At 39.4% G+C, this 18,084-nt stretch overlaps 2 protein-coding genes across 2 annotated transcripts; both read right to left on the bottom strand.

Moving 5' to 3' along the window:
• Positions 1-5,591: 5,591 nt before the first annotated feature.
• Positions 5,592-7,152, bottom strand: LOC105926278 (chemokine-like receptor 1). Its single transcript, XM_012862531.3, has 2 exons — positions 7,124-7,152; positions 5,592-6,926 (listed from the first exon to the last, which is right to left on the bottom strand). Exons 1-2 carry the CDS (start codon positions 7,131-7,133, stop codon positions 5,887-5,889), a joined length of 1,050 nt encoding a protein of 349 aa, XP_012717985.2. The 5' UTR covers positions 7,134-7,152; the 3' UTR covers positions 5,592-5,886.
• Positions 7,153-13,495: 6,343 nt separating this feature from the next.
• On the bottom strand, positions 13,496-15,167 carry LOC105926279 (chemokine-like receptor 1). The gene is made up of 2 exons (XM_012862532.3): positions 15,158-15,167; positions 13,496-14,574 (listed from the first exon to the last, which is right to left on the bottom strand). The coding sequence occupies exons 1-2, from the start codon at positions 15,165-15,167 to the stop codon at positions 13,592-13,594; spliced, it is 993 nt and encodes a 330-aa protein (XP_012717986.1). The 3' UTR covers positions 13,496-13,591.
• Between the last annotated feature and the right edge of the window lie 2,917 nt (positions 15,168-18,084).

Raw genomic sequence — 18,084 nt, 5'->3', positions numbered from 1 at the left:
TTTGCTGAGTGGGGCCTGGGGAAGGTTTGAGAAGACGCCAGGACAGAGTTCTCCCTTAGATTGAAGGTCTAGTTTTGTAGGTAACATTCTGTCCCCACAAGTTATAACAGTGCTCAATGCAACCTACCTTGAGTTTCTGAGGAACTTCCTTTGAGAAACTGGTGTGACAGCTCATATATAGATAACTGGTATGTAAGGGACTTTGTCCAGGGAGAACAGAACGATGGAGGTTAGATCAGACTGAACATGTGTCCCATGCTTTTCATCTCACGAGAAGATAATGCATTCTGACAGGATCTTTGGTAATTAAGGAAACTGAGATTTTAATTTTCCAGCTACAGCACACAAACGTTTTTTTTTTTTTACAACTTTTTTTCATTATGCTTGTGTTCCCACAATCTAAAATATCTGGCAGTTAAGTGTAAACTATTTCAACAGGTTAGATAACTCAGCTATGTTACCATTTTATTAATATAATCTATATTCCACCAAGAACTAGGGTCAAATTAGCCCAGGAGTAACTCTATTGTTTCATCAGCAGCCAAATGAACACTGATTCAGAGGCAGCTGCGATCATAGCTGGGGACTTCAATGTAAAATTTAAAACTGTGCACCCCAAAGCCCACAAATTCATAAAGTTCCTGACCTGAGACAACAGTGTTAGACCAGGCCAATTGCAACGTTTTAGGAACATAAGGCTGCAGCATCTCCACACTTTGGATTGTCAGATCGCATCTCTGTGGACCTGATCCTTGCCTACAAAACCCTTGATCTGTAGCGCTAGACCCCGCGTTAGAACCATTCAGCATTGACACAAAGATAATCAGAATATCTCCTAAGCAGAAACCATGGATAGACGGCAAATTTCGGTCACTGCTCAAGGCCTGGGACGCAGCATACAGATCAGGAGATAGACTGGCCTACCACAGGTCTGGAAGTCAGCTGAAAAAAGGGCATTCAGAAGGCAAAGCACAGGAACAAGCAGCACATCAAGGAACACTTCAACAGCAACAACCCACATAACATGCTATGATGAGCTCTGAAAAGCACAGTGACCAGCAGCCCATTAATGACCTGGCTCTCCCTAACACCTTAAACAGCTTCTTCACAAACCTCAACTTTCCAAGCAGCAGAATGTCTGAACATCATTCCCAGCCAGAGGAGTAGCATCATACCCTTCTCCTGCAGCTGCACCAAGTGACCTCCAGCTTAAGGAAGATCACCACCAACAAGGCTGCAGGTCCAAACATGGTGATAGGTTGAATGGGTTCTTTCTGGACATCTTTAACCTCTCCCTGCAGCTCTCCACGGTTCCTGCCTGTCTGAAATCCTCCCTTATTGTGCATATGCCCCAAAAAACAACCATCACCTGGCTCAGTGGTTACCACTTTGTTGCTCTGACCCCTGTCGTCATGAAGTGCTTTGAGATGATCCTCCTGAAATATATCAAGGACACCATCCCTGCACAACTGGACAGCCTGTAGTTCGCCTCGTTCTACAGAGGATGCTATCTCGTTAGCATTACACGCTATGTGACTCATCTGCAGCATCCTAACACCTATGTTAGGATGCTATTTGTGGACACCAGCTCAGCTTTCAACACCGTTCTTCTGAACATGCTGGCCCTGATTCACTGTGCTCCTGGTTCAGTGACTTCCTCATCAACAGACATCAGGTGTTGAGGATAGAGAAACGCAGATGATGTCCCTGTGCCAACTCTCATATCTGACAATGATAAGACCCACTAAAGAGAGAAGGTCCGTAATCTGACGTGGTGGTGCTCCAGGAATAACTTAACCCTGAACATCAGCAAGACCAAGGAAGTCATAGTGGACTACATGAGGTCCAGGTAGACATTCCTCTCTAAATACATGGGGAGGTGATGAAGCATACTCAGCTGCTCATAAACTTTTACAGAGCTACAATAGAGAGCATCTTGTGTCTCCGCGTGACAGTGTGGAATGGGAGCTGCACGGTATCGGAGAGGAAGGATGTAGCATGGATATTGAGGTAACGCAGAGATTTGTGGGAGGCCTCTACACAAGCTAGGCACAGTTCATGCAACAAGAGTCCAGAAAAGGGCATGAGAGGCTCCGCATCGGAGAGGAAGGATGTAGCATGGATATTGAGGTAAACGCAGGAGATTGTGGGATGCCGTCTACACAAGCTAGGCACAGTTCATGCAACAAGAGTCCAGAAAAGGGCCCAAGGTATTGCCACAGATTCAATCCACCTGTGTAATGCGCTGTTTGTTCTACTTACATCAGGTAAAGGATTAAGGAACAATAAATCAAAAACTAACAGACTTAAAAACTGCTTCTTCCCCAAAGCTGTGAAGGCTATCGCCCCGTACTGAGAATCAAGTAAACCAACAGCCCAGTTCAAAGTGTGTTCACATGTTTACAAACATGCTACAGGTTCCACGGGTCCTTGATTTGTTTTAGAATTATTTGCACTGTCCCTCACATGCAAATGTCTTTTGCACACTTAGTTTCTTGGCCAAGTGTTTGTTTAGACATCCTCTCAAATTGCACAATTCTTAAAACTTTTGCTAATGACTATTTGCACACTTTGTAGCTTCTCTGGGAGAGTTTGTCTGGTACTGGACAATGTTTTACATCATGCTGTAAACTTTCTACTGCCTGTCTTTTTTGACTTGAACATCAATTAACTTGATAATAAAATTTTTTGCTAATTACTATTTGCACTCTTTTTAACTTCTCTGGGAATGTTTGTCTAATACATTCATGCAATTCCACAGTGATTTACATTGTTCTGTAGAGTGACTGCCATCTGTCTTTTCTGATTTGAACAATTCATTTTTATCAGACGCTAAAAACTATTTTCATGCTTTTTAGCCTCTCAGAAGGTGTTTCGGTGCATTCAACTTGAACATTGTCTTGTGTGTGTGTGTGTGTGTGCGTGTTTGTGTGCGAGCGTGTGTGTGTTTTATTTGTGAAATCTGAGCCAGTGTCTCACCAAAATTTTATTATAGTCACATAATGATAATAAAGACTCGATTCTTCAAATTTTGGTCTTTAGCTTCCATTAAGAAAGACAGAAGACAAAGCATTAACGAAAACCCACAGAAATGTTTTTCATTGTTAGGACATTCTTATTTATGAGATGAAAATGTGAGAATAGTTTTGCTATTCTCACATTTTTAAGAGTGGCCTGTAGATGAGAAATTGGCAAAGTGCTTTGGCATTTTTTATTTTTTTTTTGCTTATTACAGTATATGTTTATGTTTTTTTTTTTTTTTTTTTATGAATTCAGCTGCTTTATCACACAGCCTAAAGTATAAAAGGCAAGACTGAATTTTCATAATGCAGGTTAATACTGAAAAGGTATTTTAATTCAACTCAAAAAGTGAAAGATTGATTAGTTACACACAATGATAAACAGTCTTTTGTATATTAGGATCTCAGAAAATGTAAATATTACAGAAGACCAATAAAAAAGGAATTTTTAAAATAGAAATGTCAGCGTAATAATAATTATATATTTGTGCTGTATCGTATAAGCACTCAGGACTTGGTCAGGGCTCCTTTTGCATGAATTACTGCATCAGCAGAGCGTGAGGTAATCAGCCTGCAGCTCGACTGAGGTGTTAAGGAGGACCAGGTGATCTATTTTTAAAGGGGCTGTCAGCTCATCTTACATTCTTACAGTATGTAGCCATTTTTTTGTCCTTATTACACCATAAACTATGATTTTTTTTGGTGCTAATTTTGGACTTAGAAGACACCACCAGACATGGGTCTCCAAATCATTCCTGAACGTGGAAACTTCATACTTGACACCAAGCAATGCAGAGTGTGTGCCTCTCCACTCTCCTTCAGACTCTGGGTCCTTGATCTCCAAATGTGCTTACTTTCATCTGAAAGGAGGACTTTGGGCCACTGAATAACCAGTCCAGTCCATCCAGTTAGTTTTCTCACTAGCTCAAATAAGACGCCTTCGATGTCTATTGTTCAGGAGTGGCATAACTGAAGAGTTGTGACCAGTGTTCACCATACCCTGGATTCTTGTATGTGGTGGCTCTAAAAGCGCTGACTTGCACTCTCAGTCCAAACCATGTGAGTCTCGCCAGAGGTTTTCAGTGAACCTTACTGCAAAATCCTTTGAATTTCCCAAAAGCTTGTGCCCTTTTTTACTGCTTTTTTCTTCTGCTTTTTTTTTTTTTTTTAATTTTCACTTAACCCTCCATTAAGGTGCTGTGTGATATGCTCTGAACGGCCAGCTTTTTTAACAATGTCCTCTCGACTCAACCTGCATTGCGAAAGATATCATTAACCGTCAGGTCAGCAGTCTCTCCCAATAGTTGTGTAACTCATAATATTAAAATGTGTTCTCCATTTGTTGGCCTCAGTAATATTCTATTTCTGAGAAACTGAATTTCAGGTTTTCATTTGCTGTATGCCATAATCAGAATGATTATGCAAAATATATCATGTTGAATTGATTTACAGAAAAAAAACGTTTTGATGTAAAGGTCCTGTTTTCATAATATTGTAATGGGCACATCAATGTGGAGTCAAACAGTTATGATGTGAGCACGTGTTTAAAGTCATGCCATAGCTTGACAGAAATGGGATGAAAGCAACTTCTCATTACATATGCAGTCTTACAGCTTGCAAACATGCAAACTTATTTCCCCACCTTGTATTTTTAAATGATGTAGTACTACAGTTACTTTTAATAGTAATATATTAGCATCTCAAATCCAAAAGTATATCATAAGGGACTTCACATTTTTAGCGCAATTGCCAATATTAATTCTAATTTTTTTTACATACATATTGTTTAGCATATACATTCTCTATTTGTGTTTTCATACCCGTACCTCTTCCGCTGTATTTCGTAACAATTTACTACATGGAATAAGGAACTAGACATTTCAACAGACCACACTTATTTTCATTTCCTTTTCGTTTGTCTTATTCTTCCGAGTAGGCAATATAACATTCACAGTATTATAAACAATGCATTGTTTATAATAGTCAAAAACATTGAGTTGATTGGTGCTTTTTTAACATTCAATTAAATCAAATTTTATTTATTTAGTGCCAATTTATTAAACATGTCATCTCAAGGCACTTTCCAAAGTCAAATTCAATCAGATTATACAGATTGGGTCAGATTATACAGATTGATCAAAAAAATGTCTTATCTAAGGAACATGCTTGTAGAATCTTATGGCGGCAAAGATGAGCTGAGGTATGAATCTTGTGATTCACGTGAGGTGTAGGTGTTGAGAGAACACATGAAGGTTGTCCACAAGTTTCTGTCATTGACTAATCCAGCTGCTTTGGTTTGTATAAAATCCATACGCTCTCATACTCAAATTCTATGATTAAAGATAAGAAATCAAGTCCAAAAGTGCAACGGGTGTTTTGTCAGCACATTTTTATTCACTACTGGAAAATCCATCAATGTTGTAGCATAGTCTCTTTTGACGTCATCGTCAATGCAGCAGATAAGCAAGAAAATGTGATCATTGTTAAACATGCAATCGGAAAAAAGTATTTACAGTATTTCAATCATTTCTTTAAATGCTTAAAATGAACAATGTGTTGGTGCATGAAAACCAAACAAGGGTTTCAGTTACATTTGCAATTTTCTCTGTGATTTTATCAGACTTCCTGTTGTATATCTCAGGATGTCTGGCTAACCGTGTACAAAAACACCTGTTAACTGTATAAACCAATGAGGGAAATCAAGCAATCAGTGAAAATACACTTAATTTCTCTGCATATATTTACATAGCTGCTCAAATCAAAGCTTTGTCCAGAGCATTTCGATGCAGCTGATTTAGTTCCATGCTCTCAGTCAGTTTATGGCTGTTTTCTTCTGTGCTCAATGACCTTTCCTGGTCTGTGCTGGTCAGTTTTTGTTTCCTGTTAAGGTCATTGATATCTCATCTTCTTTCCCCCCACTCGGGAGAGCAGAAACAGACTTTCTAGGAATCCATGATAAGGAGCGAGATGATGCCACAAATGACAAGGGGTCCTCTGCCAGGGCATTTTCTAGAACCAACAATATAGACTGCCTGAGCTTCTTCTGGAACTCGTCACACATGAAAACATAGAGGATGGGGTTGAGGCAGCTGTTCATGAAGGCAAGACATACAGTTAGAGGACCTCCAATCTGAACAATTCTCATTACTTCTGATCCATCACTGACATTTAATTCTATGAAACTCAAAACATGCAAGGGCAACCAGCATATAAAGAATGCAAAAATTATGGAGAAAATAATCCACTGAGATCTCCGTTTACTCATCCTCTGAAGACGCCTGGTACGGATCCCTATGGCCACATACGAGCAAAGTATTACAAGGAATGGGATGAGGAAGCCCACAACAAAGCGGAATGCATACAAAATCGATCGATGTCCTTTATAAGAGCAGTAGGTGTTATTTGAGGTGTTAGTTGGGTTTCCCACAACACGAAAGCTCGCATAAGGTGTGCTGCAGATTCCTGCAGCCAACCAGATTACAGCACTTATGATTTGAGCTTTACGGACAGTGCGTTTGTTTTGTGCCCACACCACCACCAAGATGGACAAACAACGATCCAAACTTATGGCTGTCAGAATAAAGACACTGGTAAACATGGTGACTAAACTCACAAAGTTATTGAGCTTGCACATAAACTGTCCGAAAGGCCAGTGTTGATTCTGAGAGAGTGAGATTGCTGAGAAAACCAGGAAAGCTGTGAAGAGGAAGTCCGCCAGAGCTAAGTTGAAAAACCACACCGAGTTGACAGTTTTCTTCATCTTGAAGCCCGTCACGTAGATGACCAGACCATTGCCTACTGTCCCAACCACAGTTATTGCACAGTAGATCACCAGAGAAAACGTTCTTACGTGCGTGGCCGCAATATCCAGTTCAGATGGTTGAACTGAAGTTGAAGTTCTGTTATCTGATGAGTAAAAATAGAAATGGTTTGATAAACATTCACCAGAATGCCCCAAAAGAACAACAGATATGAATCTTAAGTTTTTAAATAATGCAAACTCAGTTTCTGGTATTGAATACCAGCTAATTCACAAAGATATAAAGTATACAATTCAAATGTAAATTAAAATCAATCACTTTTGTGTATTTAAAGTATCTTACCACTTTCCATTTTGGTTGTAGCTGTAAGAGTGCCTTTTCTCTGAATTGATCTCTATCTAGTCTCACCCATATTTGTTCTCGCTGTGTGATTACTCCTCCTTTTCATCTCAGAAACCTGCCAATGAAACAGTGCCAATGGGAGTGGAAAAGCTCACAGCAGCACATAAGGATGCAAAGCAAGTCCTAATGTGTTGCTGTGAGCATGCAAAGTGATGCCTTTTAAGCTAATAAGGTATAACATTGTAATCGTCTCTTGTACTTTAACATTTGTTTAATGTGATAGATGAACACAAAGTACCAAAGAAAACCTGTTAGAGGCTGCAAGAGACTTTAGACAGAGGTAGATGTTCACCTTTGAAAAAGACAACAATCCGAAACATGCAGCCAAATTTACAATAGAATGTTTTTGACCAAAGGACATTCGTGTTCTAGACTGATCCAGTCAAAGTTCAGACCTAAATTGAGTTTAGACTTTGGAAATTAAGTTTTAACATATGCTCTCCATCAAACCTACTATACTTTATCCATTTTTGTAGAGAAGAACGAACCAAAATGTTAGGCTTAACATGTGCAAAACTGGTAGAGATATACAGGTAAACAATGCGTTACAAAGTATTTACTCCAGAGGTTCTAATAAATGAATTCTATGATTTTCTAATTTTAAATTTGTAGAAATTACAGTTATTCATTTTTGTTTACTACACAAATATGCTATTCTTGGTCTTGGTTATCGTATAGAATAACCATATTCTACATTGAAGTTATATTATAAAATGGCTTGAGAAACATGGAAGGGGAAAAGTATAAACTGGGACTTAATTGGAAAATCTGAATTTCCATCCAGTTTCTGACCCTCTTAATCCCCCATGGGGTCACGGGGATCGCTGGTGCCTATGTCCAGCGTTCACTGAGCAAGAGGCGGGGTACACCCTGGACAGGTTGCCAGTCTGTCGCAGGGCAACACAGAGACAGACAGGACAAACAACCATTTACGCACACATTCACACCTAAGGACAATTTGGAGAGACTAATTAACCTAACAGTCATGTTTTTGGACTGTGGGAGGAAGCCGGAGTACCCGGAGAAAACCCACGCATGCACAGGGAGAACATGCAAACTCCATGCAGAAAGGCCCAGGGTTGGATTTGAACCCAGAACCTTCTTGCTGCAAGGCAACAGTGCTACCCACTGCGCCACTGTGCAGCCCAAAAATCTGAATTTGAAGAAGAAAATCTGTTTTTGACGTTTTCTGAAGGGAGCATTTCATGTTTCATAATAATATAATTTTGAACAGGGTGCTCTGTCTTGGAATGTTAAATCCTTTCCTAACAAAGCTAAACAGGAATCCCAGAACAAACTATGTTAAACCCCGTCTATTCCAGCCTGTTTATTAATGCTAGCTCCTGACATCTGGCCTTAGATGTTTGCAGGCGACAGTGTGATAAAAACCTAAAACCAACTTTTATAGCTTGAAAAACATAATTAAATTGTGATTTACTTGATTGATACGATTTGTTAAAAGTAATTTTGTTACATAGTTTTTAGTCCTCTAATACGCTGTTTAATAACAAAATTGCCAGCTGGTGTTCTCGCTCCTATGAAACTTTGTTGTAAAGCTTCCATTGTGGAGCTTTTTAACATTGTATCTGTGCAATGTGCCTGTAGCAACTAGTCTGCAATGGAAATTAAATAAAGATTAGCATTGTAAGTTTTATATAAACAGAAAGTTTTTGACTATTTTTAAATTGTTTTCCTGCAGATGGTACACCCTGTCACCTGAACCAACTCACAGCTGAGTTATTATTTTAGTCCCCTAAAAAGCTGTCACAAATACAAGTATATTACTGTATATTATAATCTGTGGTGTGGGCATGAAAATAGAATGGAAATGAGAGCCATGCAATGTAAATTATAGATTTGAAATTTGAATTTGCAAATATTTTTTCCTGAGCTTAGTACATCATATCACACACTCAAAGCCTGTTTGTTCAATATTTTTGAGCATACTCTCAAAAAACTAATAAATGCTTTTAAAATGCAGAGGCCACAAAGTTTTCAATTCTCTCTACACATAATACGTAGTTTATTTTATGTTTTGGGGTCCACAGGACATTAACATGATTTAGTTTAGTTTAGTTGTTAGCTTGTAAGTGAAACTAGCCTACACACAGCATAAAGATACTGATCAGAATTTTAGTGGTATTTTTTTACAGGGGTTGTTAGGGGTGCTTTGTGGTTTCACTTTGCAGTGCAAAGCTGGTTTAGATGACAAACTACAAATTGTGACTGACAACCACCCCACGGATTCTAAGTAAACCAAGACAGGGGCACTACCTTTGTTACCTTTTTCATCAGCTTTTTGGAATGGGTATTAGCAGAAAGAATGTTTTTTCTAAAAGGAATATAGCTCTTGGACTTAGATTTCCAAACTTATATATGAATCAACCAAAACACTCAATGTATTTCGTAACAATTCAATGCCCTTTGAAAAACTGGACCTACCTAGAGTTGTCTGGCTATAATGCACAGCTTTTTTTCACCATTTTTTTTTTAAGAAAACCAAATACAACATCTCAGCGCAAACACTTTATACCAACTGTCAAGCGTGGTGGTGGAGTGATGATTTGGGCTTGTTTTTCTGGCAGAGTACTTGGGCACCTCACAATCTTGATTCTACTATAAACTCATCTGTGTAGACTTTCCCATTACAGCCACAAACTTCAGTGTACTATTTGTATTTTATGACATTTGAGTTTCTCTATTCTCTGTTATGTATTTTAACACCTCACAATATTTGCAAATAAAAAAAGGTGAATCTGCCATCATTTGCATTTAAAGAGACCGCACTAAAAGGAGCTGCTCTCACACGCTTCTCAGAGCAGGATAAAAGAGGGGCTGTGGGCTACAGTAATGAGGAAATCAGACCAAAGCATTGCAATTTCACTTTATACAGATCCAAAAAAAAAGGGTTAAAAATAAAGCAACTGGGCTTCGATTCTGAAGCTGAAGACGTTTCGCTTCCTATCCAGGAAGCTTTCTCAATTCAAAATGTCTGGAGTAGTGTGAAGTTCCCAGCTTTATAGACCTGCAGGCCAGGCCTCATTAGAGCTTAGATTCACATGTAGATTCACCTGGAACTGATCGCCCCAACAATGGAGAGTTGTTAGGCTCATCATTTGCCTGGCTCCCAGGAGAAATGTTGTGGTCACATGGAGGTGTGAACTGTGGTGAAACTTGGCAGGAATCAAACCTATTGCTGTGTTGTAAGTTTTTGATAGTTGAAACCTGAGTCCTCCTCCCCTGTTTAAAGTTGTTGTTTTTTCTCGTTTTACGTAATTAGCTTCCTTCACCCCTCTCTCAAACCATCTGTCTTCTCTGTCCAAAATGTGAATATTCTGGTCCTCAAAAGAGAGTCCGTTGTCCTTGAGGTGCGGATGCACGGCTGAGTGTTGTCCTGAGGAGGTAGCCCTCCTGTGTTGAGCCATGCGTCTGTGGAGAGGTTGTTTGGTTTCTCTAATATAAAGATCAGAACATTCCTCACTGAACTGAACTGCAGACACCACTCCACTCATCTTAGGGTTGGGGGTTTTGTCCTTAGGATGGACCAGCCTCTGTCTTAGGGTCCTGTGGGGTTTGAAATGTACTTGATCTTGTGTTCAGAGTTTTTCAGGGACTCCAGCAAAAAACGACAAAGTTTTTGCGCTTGTTCTTCTCCTCATTCTGTTCTGCGGCATGTCTTTTGGATTTCCTTGGTGATTTCACCAAAGTCCAGATAGGGTATCCACAGGTTTGGGAAGCATCTTGGATATGTTCCTGTTCCTTGCTCTCCCGTTCTGTCCTAGCTTCATTTATGCTCAGAATGAGAGATTGCTGCAAAGCCATCAACAATGCAGACAACTGTCCACTGTAGCTGCTTGTCAAGACCTTATGCAATCTGCTGGGTTTCCTTAGATAGGAAACGTTTTGACTAATCTGTCTGTATGATTTGATTTGATTGAATTTGACATTGAAAAATGCTTTGAGATGACACATGTGGTGAATTGACGCTATATGAATAACATTTAATTTAGTTGTAGAAAGTGCACAAGTTTTAAGAATTAATCTCCTAGACATTCCACTTTGGTACAGCCCGATGTTCACCAAGCAGTCGCCTGTGAAGTGACCGTTACAGACAAACACCATCTAGTGTGCTCCCAAAAATAAAATTCAACCACTTCTGGCTATTAGACTCTTCTTCAGGAAAGCAGAACAAAGTTTGAGACCTCTTGCAGCCGGAAACACATTTTTGAAACATATCTGTAGCAAGAAAAATAATGAAGACCAGTTGATCTTGCTGCACAGATTAGGTGTTAAAAGGGCCTCTTCGTCTAAACTTTGAGCAGAAATGATCGCACTTGGCTTCACATCACTGATCGCTGGTCACAGAAAGTGGTAGTGTTGTTTACTGGGCAGGGGCAGCGTGGTCAAGGTAGGTACTTCCTGGAAGGAGAGGGTAATCACCACTGGATGTAGAGCTGTGAAAGCTGCTCATTTACCACGACAGGGAGGTGCTGTTGGTTAGAAAGCAGAATTCACGAGGATCACTCAGTCACAGATTAATTAAGCTAAATATCACTTTGGTTATGGTTTTGATGAAGAAATGGCATTGTATCAAGGTCAAAAGCTAAAAAAAAGTTCAATTCGCTCGATTATAGGCCCCTGTAAAACACATTGGGACCTAAAAGAAATGCACTCACAATTGAGAAAAAATATTATGTAAAAGATTATGTACGTAACACATCCGATTAAGTTATCATTGGCATCATCTTTTTCTCTGTGGCCTGGTCCTGATGCTGTTGCTCTCATTTCATGCATCTCTGGTATGGGATGTTGACACAGCCATTTTAGCTTTATGATACTCGTCTGTGAGAGACTTTACCAAAACAGAGGTGAAGAATTCTAACTCTAAGACCTGAAGAATCAATTTCTAGAACTTCTTGCTTATGATCATCCCGGACAAGATGCATTATTTACACCTGCCAAGTACACACACAGCATGCACACACCTGCATGTAAGATAAGGCTGTTTTGACACCTGTGTTGGGTATTTTTCCTATGTGTCCACATAGTGATTTCCACCAGGCACTAGTGGATCTTGGATTTTCCAGATGGAAGTAGCCACAGGTCAATAGTTGTTGAGTCAGGTTTTACTGAGGTTGAGTATATTACAACAGGTGCTTCTGTTGTTTTTTTTAGGATTATACCAGTGGAGATCACAGAACGCATCTCTCAATTAGTTCTTAGGAAAGGACACAGAGAGAAAAAATGTTACTCATAAAAGTAAGTCACACAGAAATGAGTGCTTGAGACTACAAAATAGGGTCGACACTCAGATGCTAGATAACCGTCAAGCAGCTCTGTAAATCACCAGTCCTGATAAGACTGATGTGAGGCAAATGTAATCTCTTCAGCCCTGCCCTCTAAAACTGAAATTTGTAACTCAGTGGAAAGTCACAACACAGACACAACAACTCTACAACCATGTATGACAATGTCTTTTCATTTGATTAGGGCTTATTCTGAAGGTAAGACTATAACATCACTGTACTGTACATTTCTCACAATTAATTCTCCCATTAAATCTCCTGTCTAAATAAAAAAAAATGCTTTCTTATAACAAAATACCTCTGGTTTTTGTGATGCATGCTCTAGAGCACACCTCTTGTGATACCCAAAGATAAATCACTAAAGACGTGAGAAAGGAGTTGGCATGTAAAACTGAAAAGACACTGAAAAGGGATTCACTTTGCATCACTTTGCATGCTCACACTTTTATTTACAGCTTGTAAATACTGTTGTGTTTCTTTTGATAATATGATGGATACATGCATGGTCCTTTATGCCAACATGTAAAAAAGATCAGATTAAAATAAACATTTCTTTGTAACGCAAGAGTCCATAAATGATGGTAAACAGATAGGAAACAGGGAGAGAGAGAAGGGGGAAGACATGCAGCAAAATCCCAAAGTTAGGAAATCAATCCCAGGGTGGCTCCATCAAGGACTACAACTGCTCCATATGGGCAACCTGCTCTACTGCTATGCAGTGTAACATCCTAAATTATCAGCAGTTTAAGCAGTTTATATTATAGACCTATGGAAGGGCAGCCTTTTAATATTAATTTCTTTAAAATAGCCTAAGAAGTATTCATTGCACTATATTAGAAGATAATGCACAATATCATTTTAAAAACATTTCTTTGTAGGTCTTTACATTACAGGAAATCAGTCACATAAAAATCACCTACCATTGAAAAAAATATTTAAAAAAACTAAGCCAGGTAAGAAACCAGTTGAAATGTATATAGTTCATCTATGCATAGGTGAAAGACATTGTAGATTTGTTTGGAAAAAATGATTAAAGGGTCTTTGCTGCATTTCCGCTCACTTTAATCACTGTAGAGATTTTGGAAACACCTACATAATTCCACTAGGCATTAGCGGTGGACTCCGATCTTCTTGCAACCCGAGGAAACTGTGATGGCACAAAACGAGAGGATGTAAATGGCAAGTGGTCTTCTGTCAGAGCATGTTCTACAACAAAGCACAGGGACTGAAGCTTGTTTTGAAAGTCAACTCGGATAAAAACATAAAGGATCGGGTTAAGGCAGCTGTTCATGAAAGCTAGACTCATAGTCAGAGGACCTCCAATCTGACCAATCTTTTCACTGAAGGTTAATTCCACAAAACTTAAAACATGAAAGGGCAACCAGCAGATGAAGAATGCAACAACAATGATAAAAATTACACGGTGGGATATCTGTTTCCTCAACATTTGTAGCTGCCTAGAACGAATACCTATGGCTACATAAGAGAACAGCATGGCCAGGAATGGGATGAGGAAGCCCACAACAAAGCGGAAAGTATACAGACTCCATTTTAGTTCTTTTGTCACGGTAGGAGAGTATTTGCAGAAGGTACTATTTCCCTCTAGTATTGTGGTACGAAAGTAGGTGTAAGGTGTGCTGCAGGTCCCAGCAGCTAACCAGATTACAGCACTTATCACTTGAGCTTTACAGACGGTGCGGTTGTTTTGTGCCCACACCACCACCAAGGTGGATATGCACCGATCCAGATTTATGGCTGTCAGAAAAAAGACGCTGGCAAACATGTTGACTAAGCTCACAAAGTTGTTGAGTTTGCACATGAAGTTTCCAAAGGGCCAGTGTAGCTCCTGATAGAGAGAGACCGTTGAAAAAATCAAGAAGGCCGTGAATAGGAAGTCCGCCAGAGCCAAGTTGAAAAACCACACAGAGTTAACAGTTTTCTTCATTTTGAAGCCCGTCACATAGATGACCAGACCGTTGCCTACAGTCCCAACCACAGTAATCACACAGTAGATGACCAAGGAGAATGTGCGGATGTGTTTGAGAGCCACCTCCCGGCCAGATGAATGGTCTATGGTTGTGTTATCTGATGAAGAGGAGTGGAAACACTTATTAGAGCATCTGCAGAGTGCACAGAGAGAACGAGAAAATGTGCATGCTTTGTGCACCACTGCCTTCCTCTACAAGCAATGATGTGTTGACAAAATCTTATCATGTTTCAGACTGCAGCTACATTCTTAGAAGAGAAAAACTGAATCAGCAGAAATATCTAAAACATCAAAATGTACATAAATACTGCATTAAAATACATTTTTAATAATGTTTTAGATTTTCTTTGACAACAGTGAAGTTCCAATGAAAACCAGCTGTATCAAACCACAGTAAGTTCCTTTCACCTAAAAGATTCATCTTTCTCAATCAGCAAAATGTAGCATTAAAACAGAAGTTACTTGATTCTAGAAAACCTCAATACAAATGTGTGAAAAATAGGATACGTGTACATTTGTTTTCAACATAATCTTTAGAAGTGAGATTCACATTACTACCAACGTGGACATATCAATTATTTAACAAACCTAATCGCTATGTACTTACGTTAATCAATCAAACACTTTTCGGTTTTAATTATTGATTTGAAAGTATTGTTGATATTTGTTTAAGCAACTCACCAGTCTCCATTTTCGAGGTCGCTGCAAGACAAATGTCTTCATTCTGAGCTTATCTATATCTAATCTTACCTATATTTCTTCGCTCTAACTACTCCTCCCTCTCTACTGTTACAGCTGCCAATAAGACAGCGTGGACGTACAAGGGGAGTGAACAAAATGGCAGTACCATCTATCCATCCACACCCGTTTTTGTCCGATCAGGGTCGCGGGGCCCAAGTGCCTATCTCCAGCGGTCATTGGGCGAGAGGCAACGTACTCCCTAGACAGGTCGCCAGTCCATCACAGGGCTGACAATACCAGCAAAGAGTTTTTATCATGATATTAAACCGTATTAAATGTATGAACATTTAATAAGAAAGTGGTTCATTTAGTACACTACAGCATATGCAAATAATTTATTTGTCATATAATATATGGCATATTAACCATGCCATACACTATCATATTACCCTAAACTCACATATCTATCCATCCAACCATCTAACCAGCCTATTTGTGAAACAACACTAGAAAAAAACCCACATTTCAATCACACTTTTTTGTTTAGCTATAGATAAGTGCAAGCTATGGTAATGTGGTGCTAATCCATTGGCCAGAGGACGGGACTAGATGAAAAAAAAAAAAACAAAAAAAAAAAAACAAACAACACTTGAAACGAATCACGATTCACATGCCACGATGCAATTCTATCACGATGCATCACGATACTTGAATTATTGCGATGCATCGCAATGCATTGTGATATTTTCACTGAACACTGTACACCAGTGGCTGACTGGCTGTGTATGATCTGGATAGTGTCTTCAACTGATACATACTGTAACTGAAAGCAACTGAATTCATACATAGCTGTATTTATTGAAATGACTTTTGGAGGTATTGTCATCATAAATATTACTGTTACTGGACACAAATATTACTATTACTGCAGTGGACACACTGACAAAAAGTGCTTAGGATTTATAAAACTTAAAATAACAAAATAAGGATAATCAGTGCCGTCTACATGGCCTCAGTGGTCCTTTAAACCAATGAAATGAAAACATTGAAATGTTTGCGTGTGTAGAAATTGGGGCTAGCTTGCAATCGAATGTTTGTTTAATCAGTGCTTGCGGCACTCACGGCTCTTGTTTTTCTGGATGGCGCCTCTGCATGTGTGCCTTTAAGTTTGTTGTGTTCCCACAGTATTTCATCACGATGTAACAGTGTTTGCAAATTACGTGCGTCATATCAATTTTGTTTTTACCTTCTTTGTTTTTAAAGCCAAAATGCATCCAAACATCTGACTTGACATGTGATGGATGTTCTCAGTCTCCTCCATGTTTTGTTTATGAATGACTCGTCGCAGTATCCCGCGGCCGGAAATGCTTGTGACACAGGGCAGCGGGCGTCAACACATCTGCAGCGACATCTACTGGACTGGAAGTTGTATTCCACTTGTTTTTGGCTGATGTTCGCCAACCATTCATGAAATTTTATTTATTCATTTTTTAAATTAATAATCGATTCTTGGCGTCAAGAATCATGTCGCGAATCGCGAATATTAGAATCGCGATGCATCATCATGACGATTATTTTGCACACCCCTACTTGAGACTTTCTCTCAAATAGGCCTGCGATTCATGTGTGTACTAAATTCCCCTAACAAGGTTGTTCTGATATCTACTTGCAATTTATTGTCAAAGGTAAATGCTAGCTAGACAATTGGATATTCATGAATGAGGAACAGTGATCCAGCGGTGTATATAAATGTGGCCGCAATTAAATTAGTGAGAAAACGTTCTGTCAACATTTCAGACTCTGTTTCCTTTCCAACAACAAAAGCAGGAAAATATTCAAATGAGAGTGGTTTTTATTAATTCTGCATTTTTTAACTACAGGCACCGTATTTCTGTGCCTCAGCGCTTGCTCCTCTTCCCCCCTCCTTTCCCTCGGAGCAGATGCTTTTATCACCGTTCACCATTCAAAACGTGAATCACTACGTTTAATGTCCTCACATCGGTAGCAACGTGTGCCAGTTAAAGTCAGTAGGAGAGTTACTAGCTGTGTTTAATGCTCTTTTGTTTTTAACAACATAGAATCAGTGGCGCTTCGGTGGGCGTGCTGCCTCGCGCTTTAATTCAGGTGCGCACTTTTAAGGGTCATTTTAAAGAGCTTGTAACATCAGGGGCTTCATCTCAGACCTGTCAGTACCCCTGTTCCCTTTATAGGAGCCTTTTACAGTAGTTAGTTATGCATTTCCCCACTGTTTATCCGTTGCACGCAGCGCACCAACGGGGGTAAAATCCGCCCACCTCACCGCCACACTGACGAGAGCAATAGAGATTTGTCTGGTCAGCGCGGCGACTGACTGTGAAAGATGATGAGAATGGTTATAAACTGTAACAGTCTAGAAGTACATTGAGCTGAAAGGAGGAAAGCAGCTGGATCGTGTGTAAAGACGCAGCATGAACTTCTGTGTGCTTCAGTGTTGCTGCTGAGGGGAAATTGTTGACCATAACCCCCCCATAATATAATCTCACTCTTAACTTTTGATCAAAGTTGAGAGGTCTGATTATTACACACCATGCCATATCACATGACACTACTATTTTGGGAATAATTACACACAGAGAATACATTCAAACAATATTTTATTATACACATATGTGTATACATAATTTATGTAGACAAATAATTTCGTCCTACACCTTTTGTGAAGTCATTCCCAAGAACCATAATAGACAAAAAATCAATGCATCACACGTGTTAAGATACAGCTGGCTGTGATTATACACCTGGCCAGTAGGTGGTTTCGTGTGCACATGAAGCTCCAAGAAATGAACCCTTTCTCGAACCAGTTGGCTCAAGTGGTTCAATGCCTCATGAGGCTTCATCTTACCATCACTATTAGAAAAATTTTTTAGATCATGGGTGACATTTTCTGC

This window comes from Fundulus heteroclitus, chromosome 3 (assembly GCF_011125445.2).
Source record: "Fundulus heteroclitus isolate FHET01 chromosome 3, MU-UCD_Fhet_4.1, whole genome shotgun sequence".
NCBI classification, from domain to species: domain Eukaryota; kingdom Metazoa; phylum Chordata; class Actinopteri; order Cyprinodontiformes; family Fundulidae; genus Fundulus; species Fundulus heteroclitus.
Note: the sequence above shows the minus strand (reverse complement) of the source record. Positions and strands in the feature narration are given on the sequence as shown.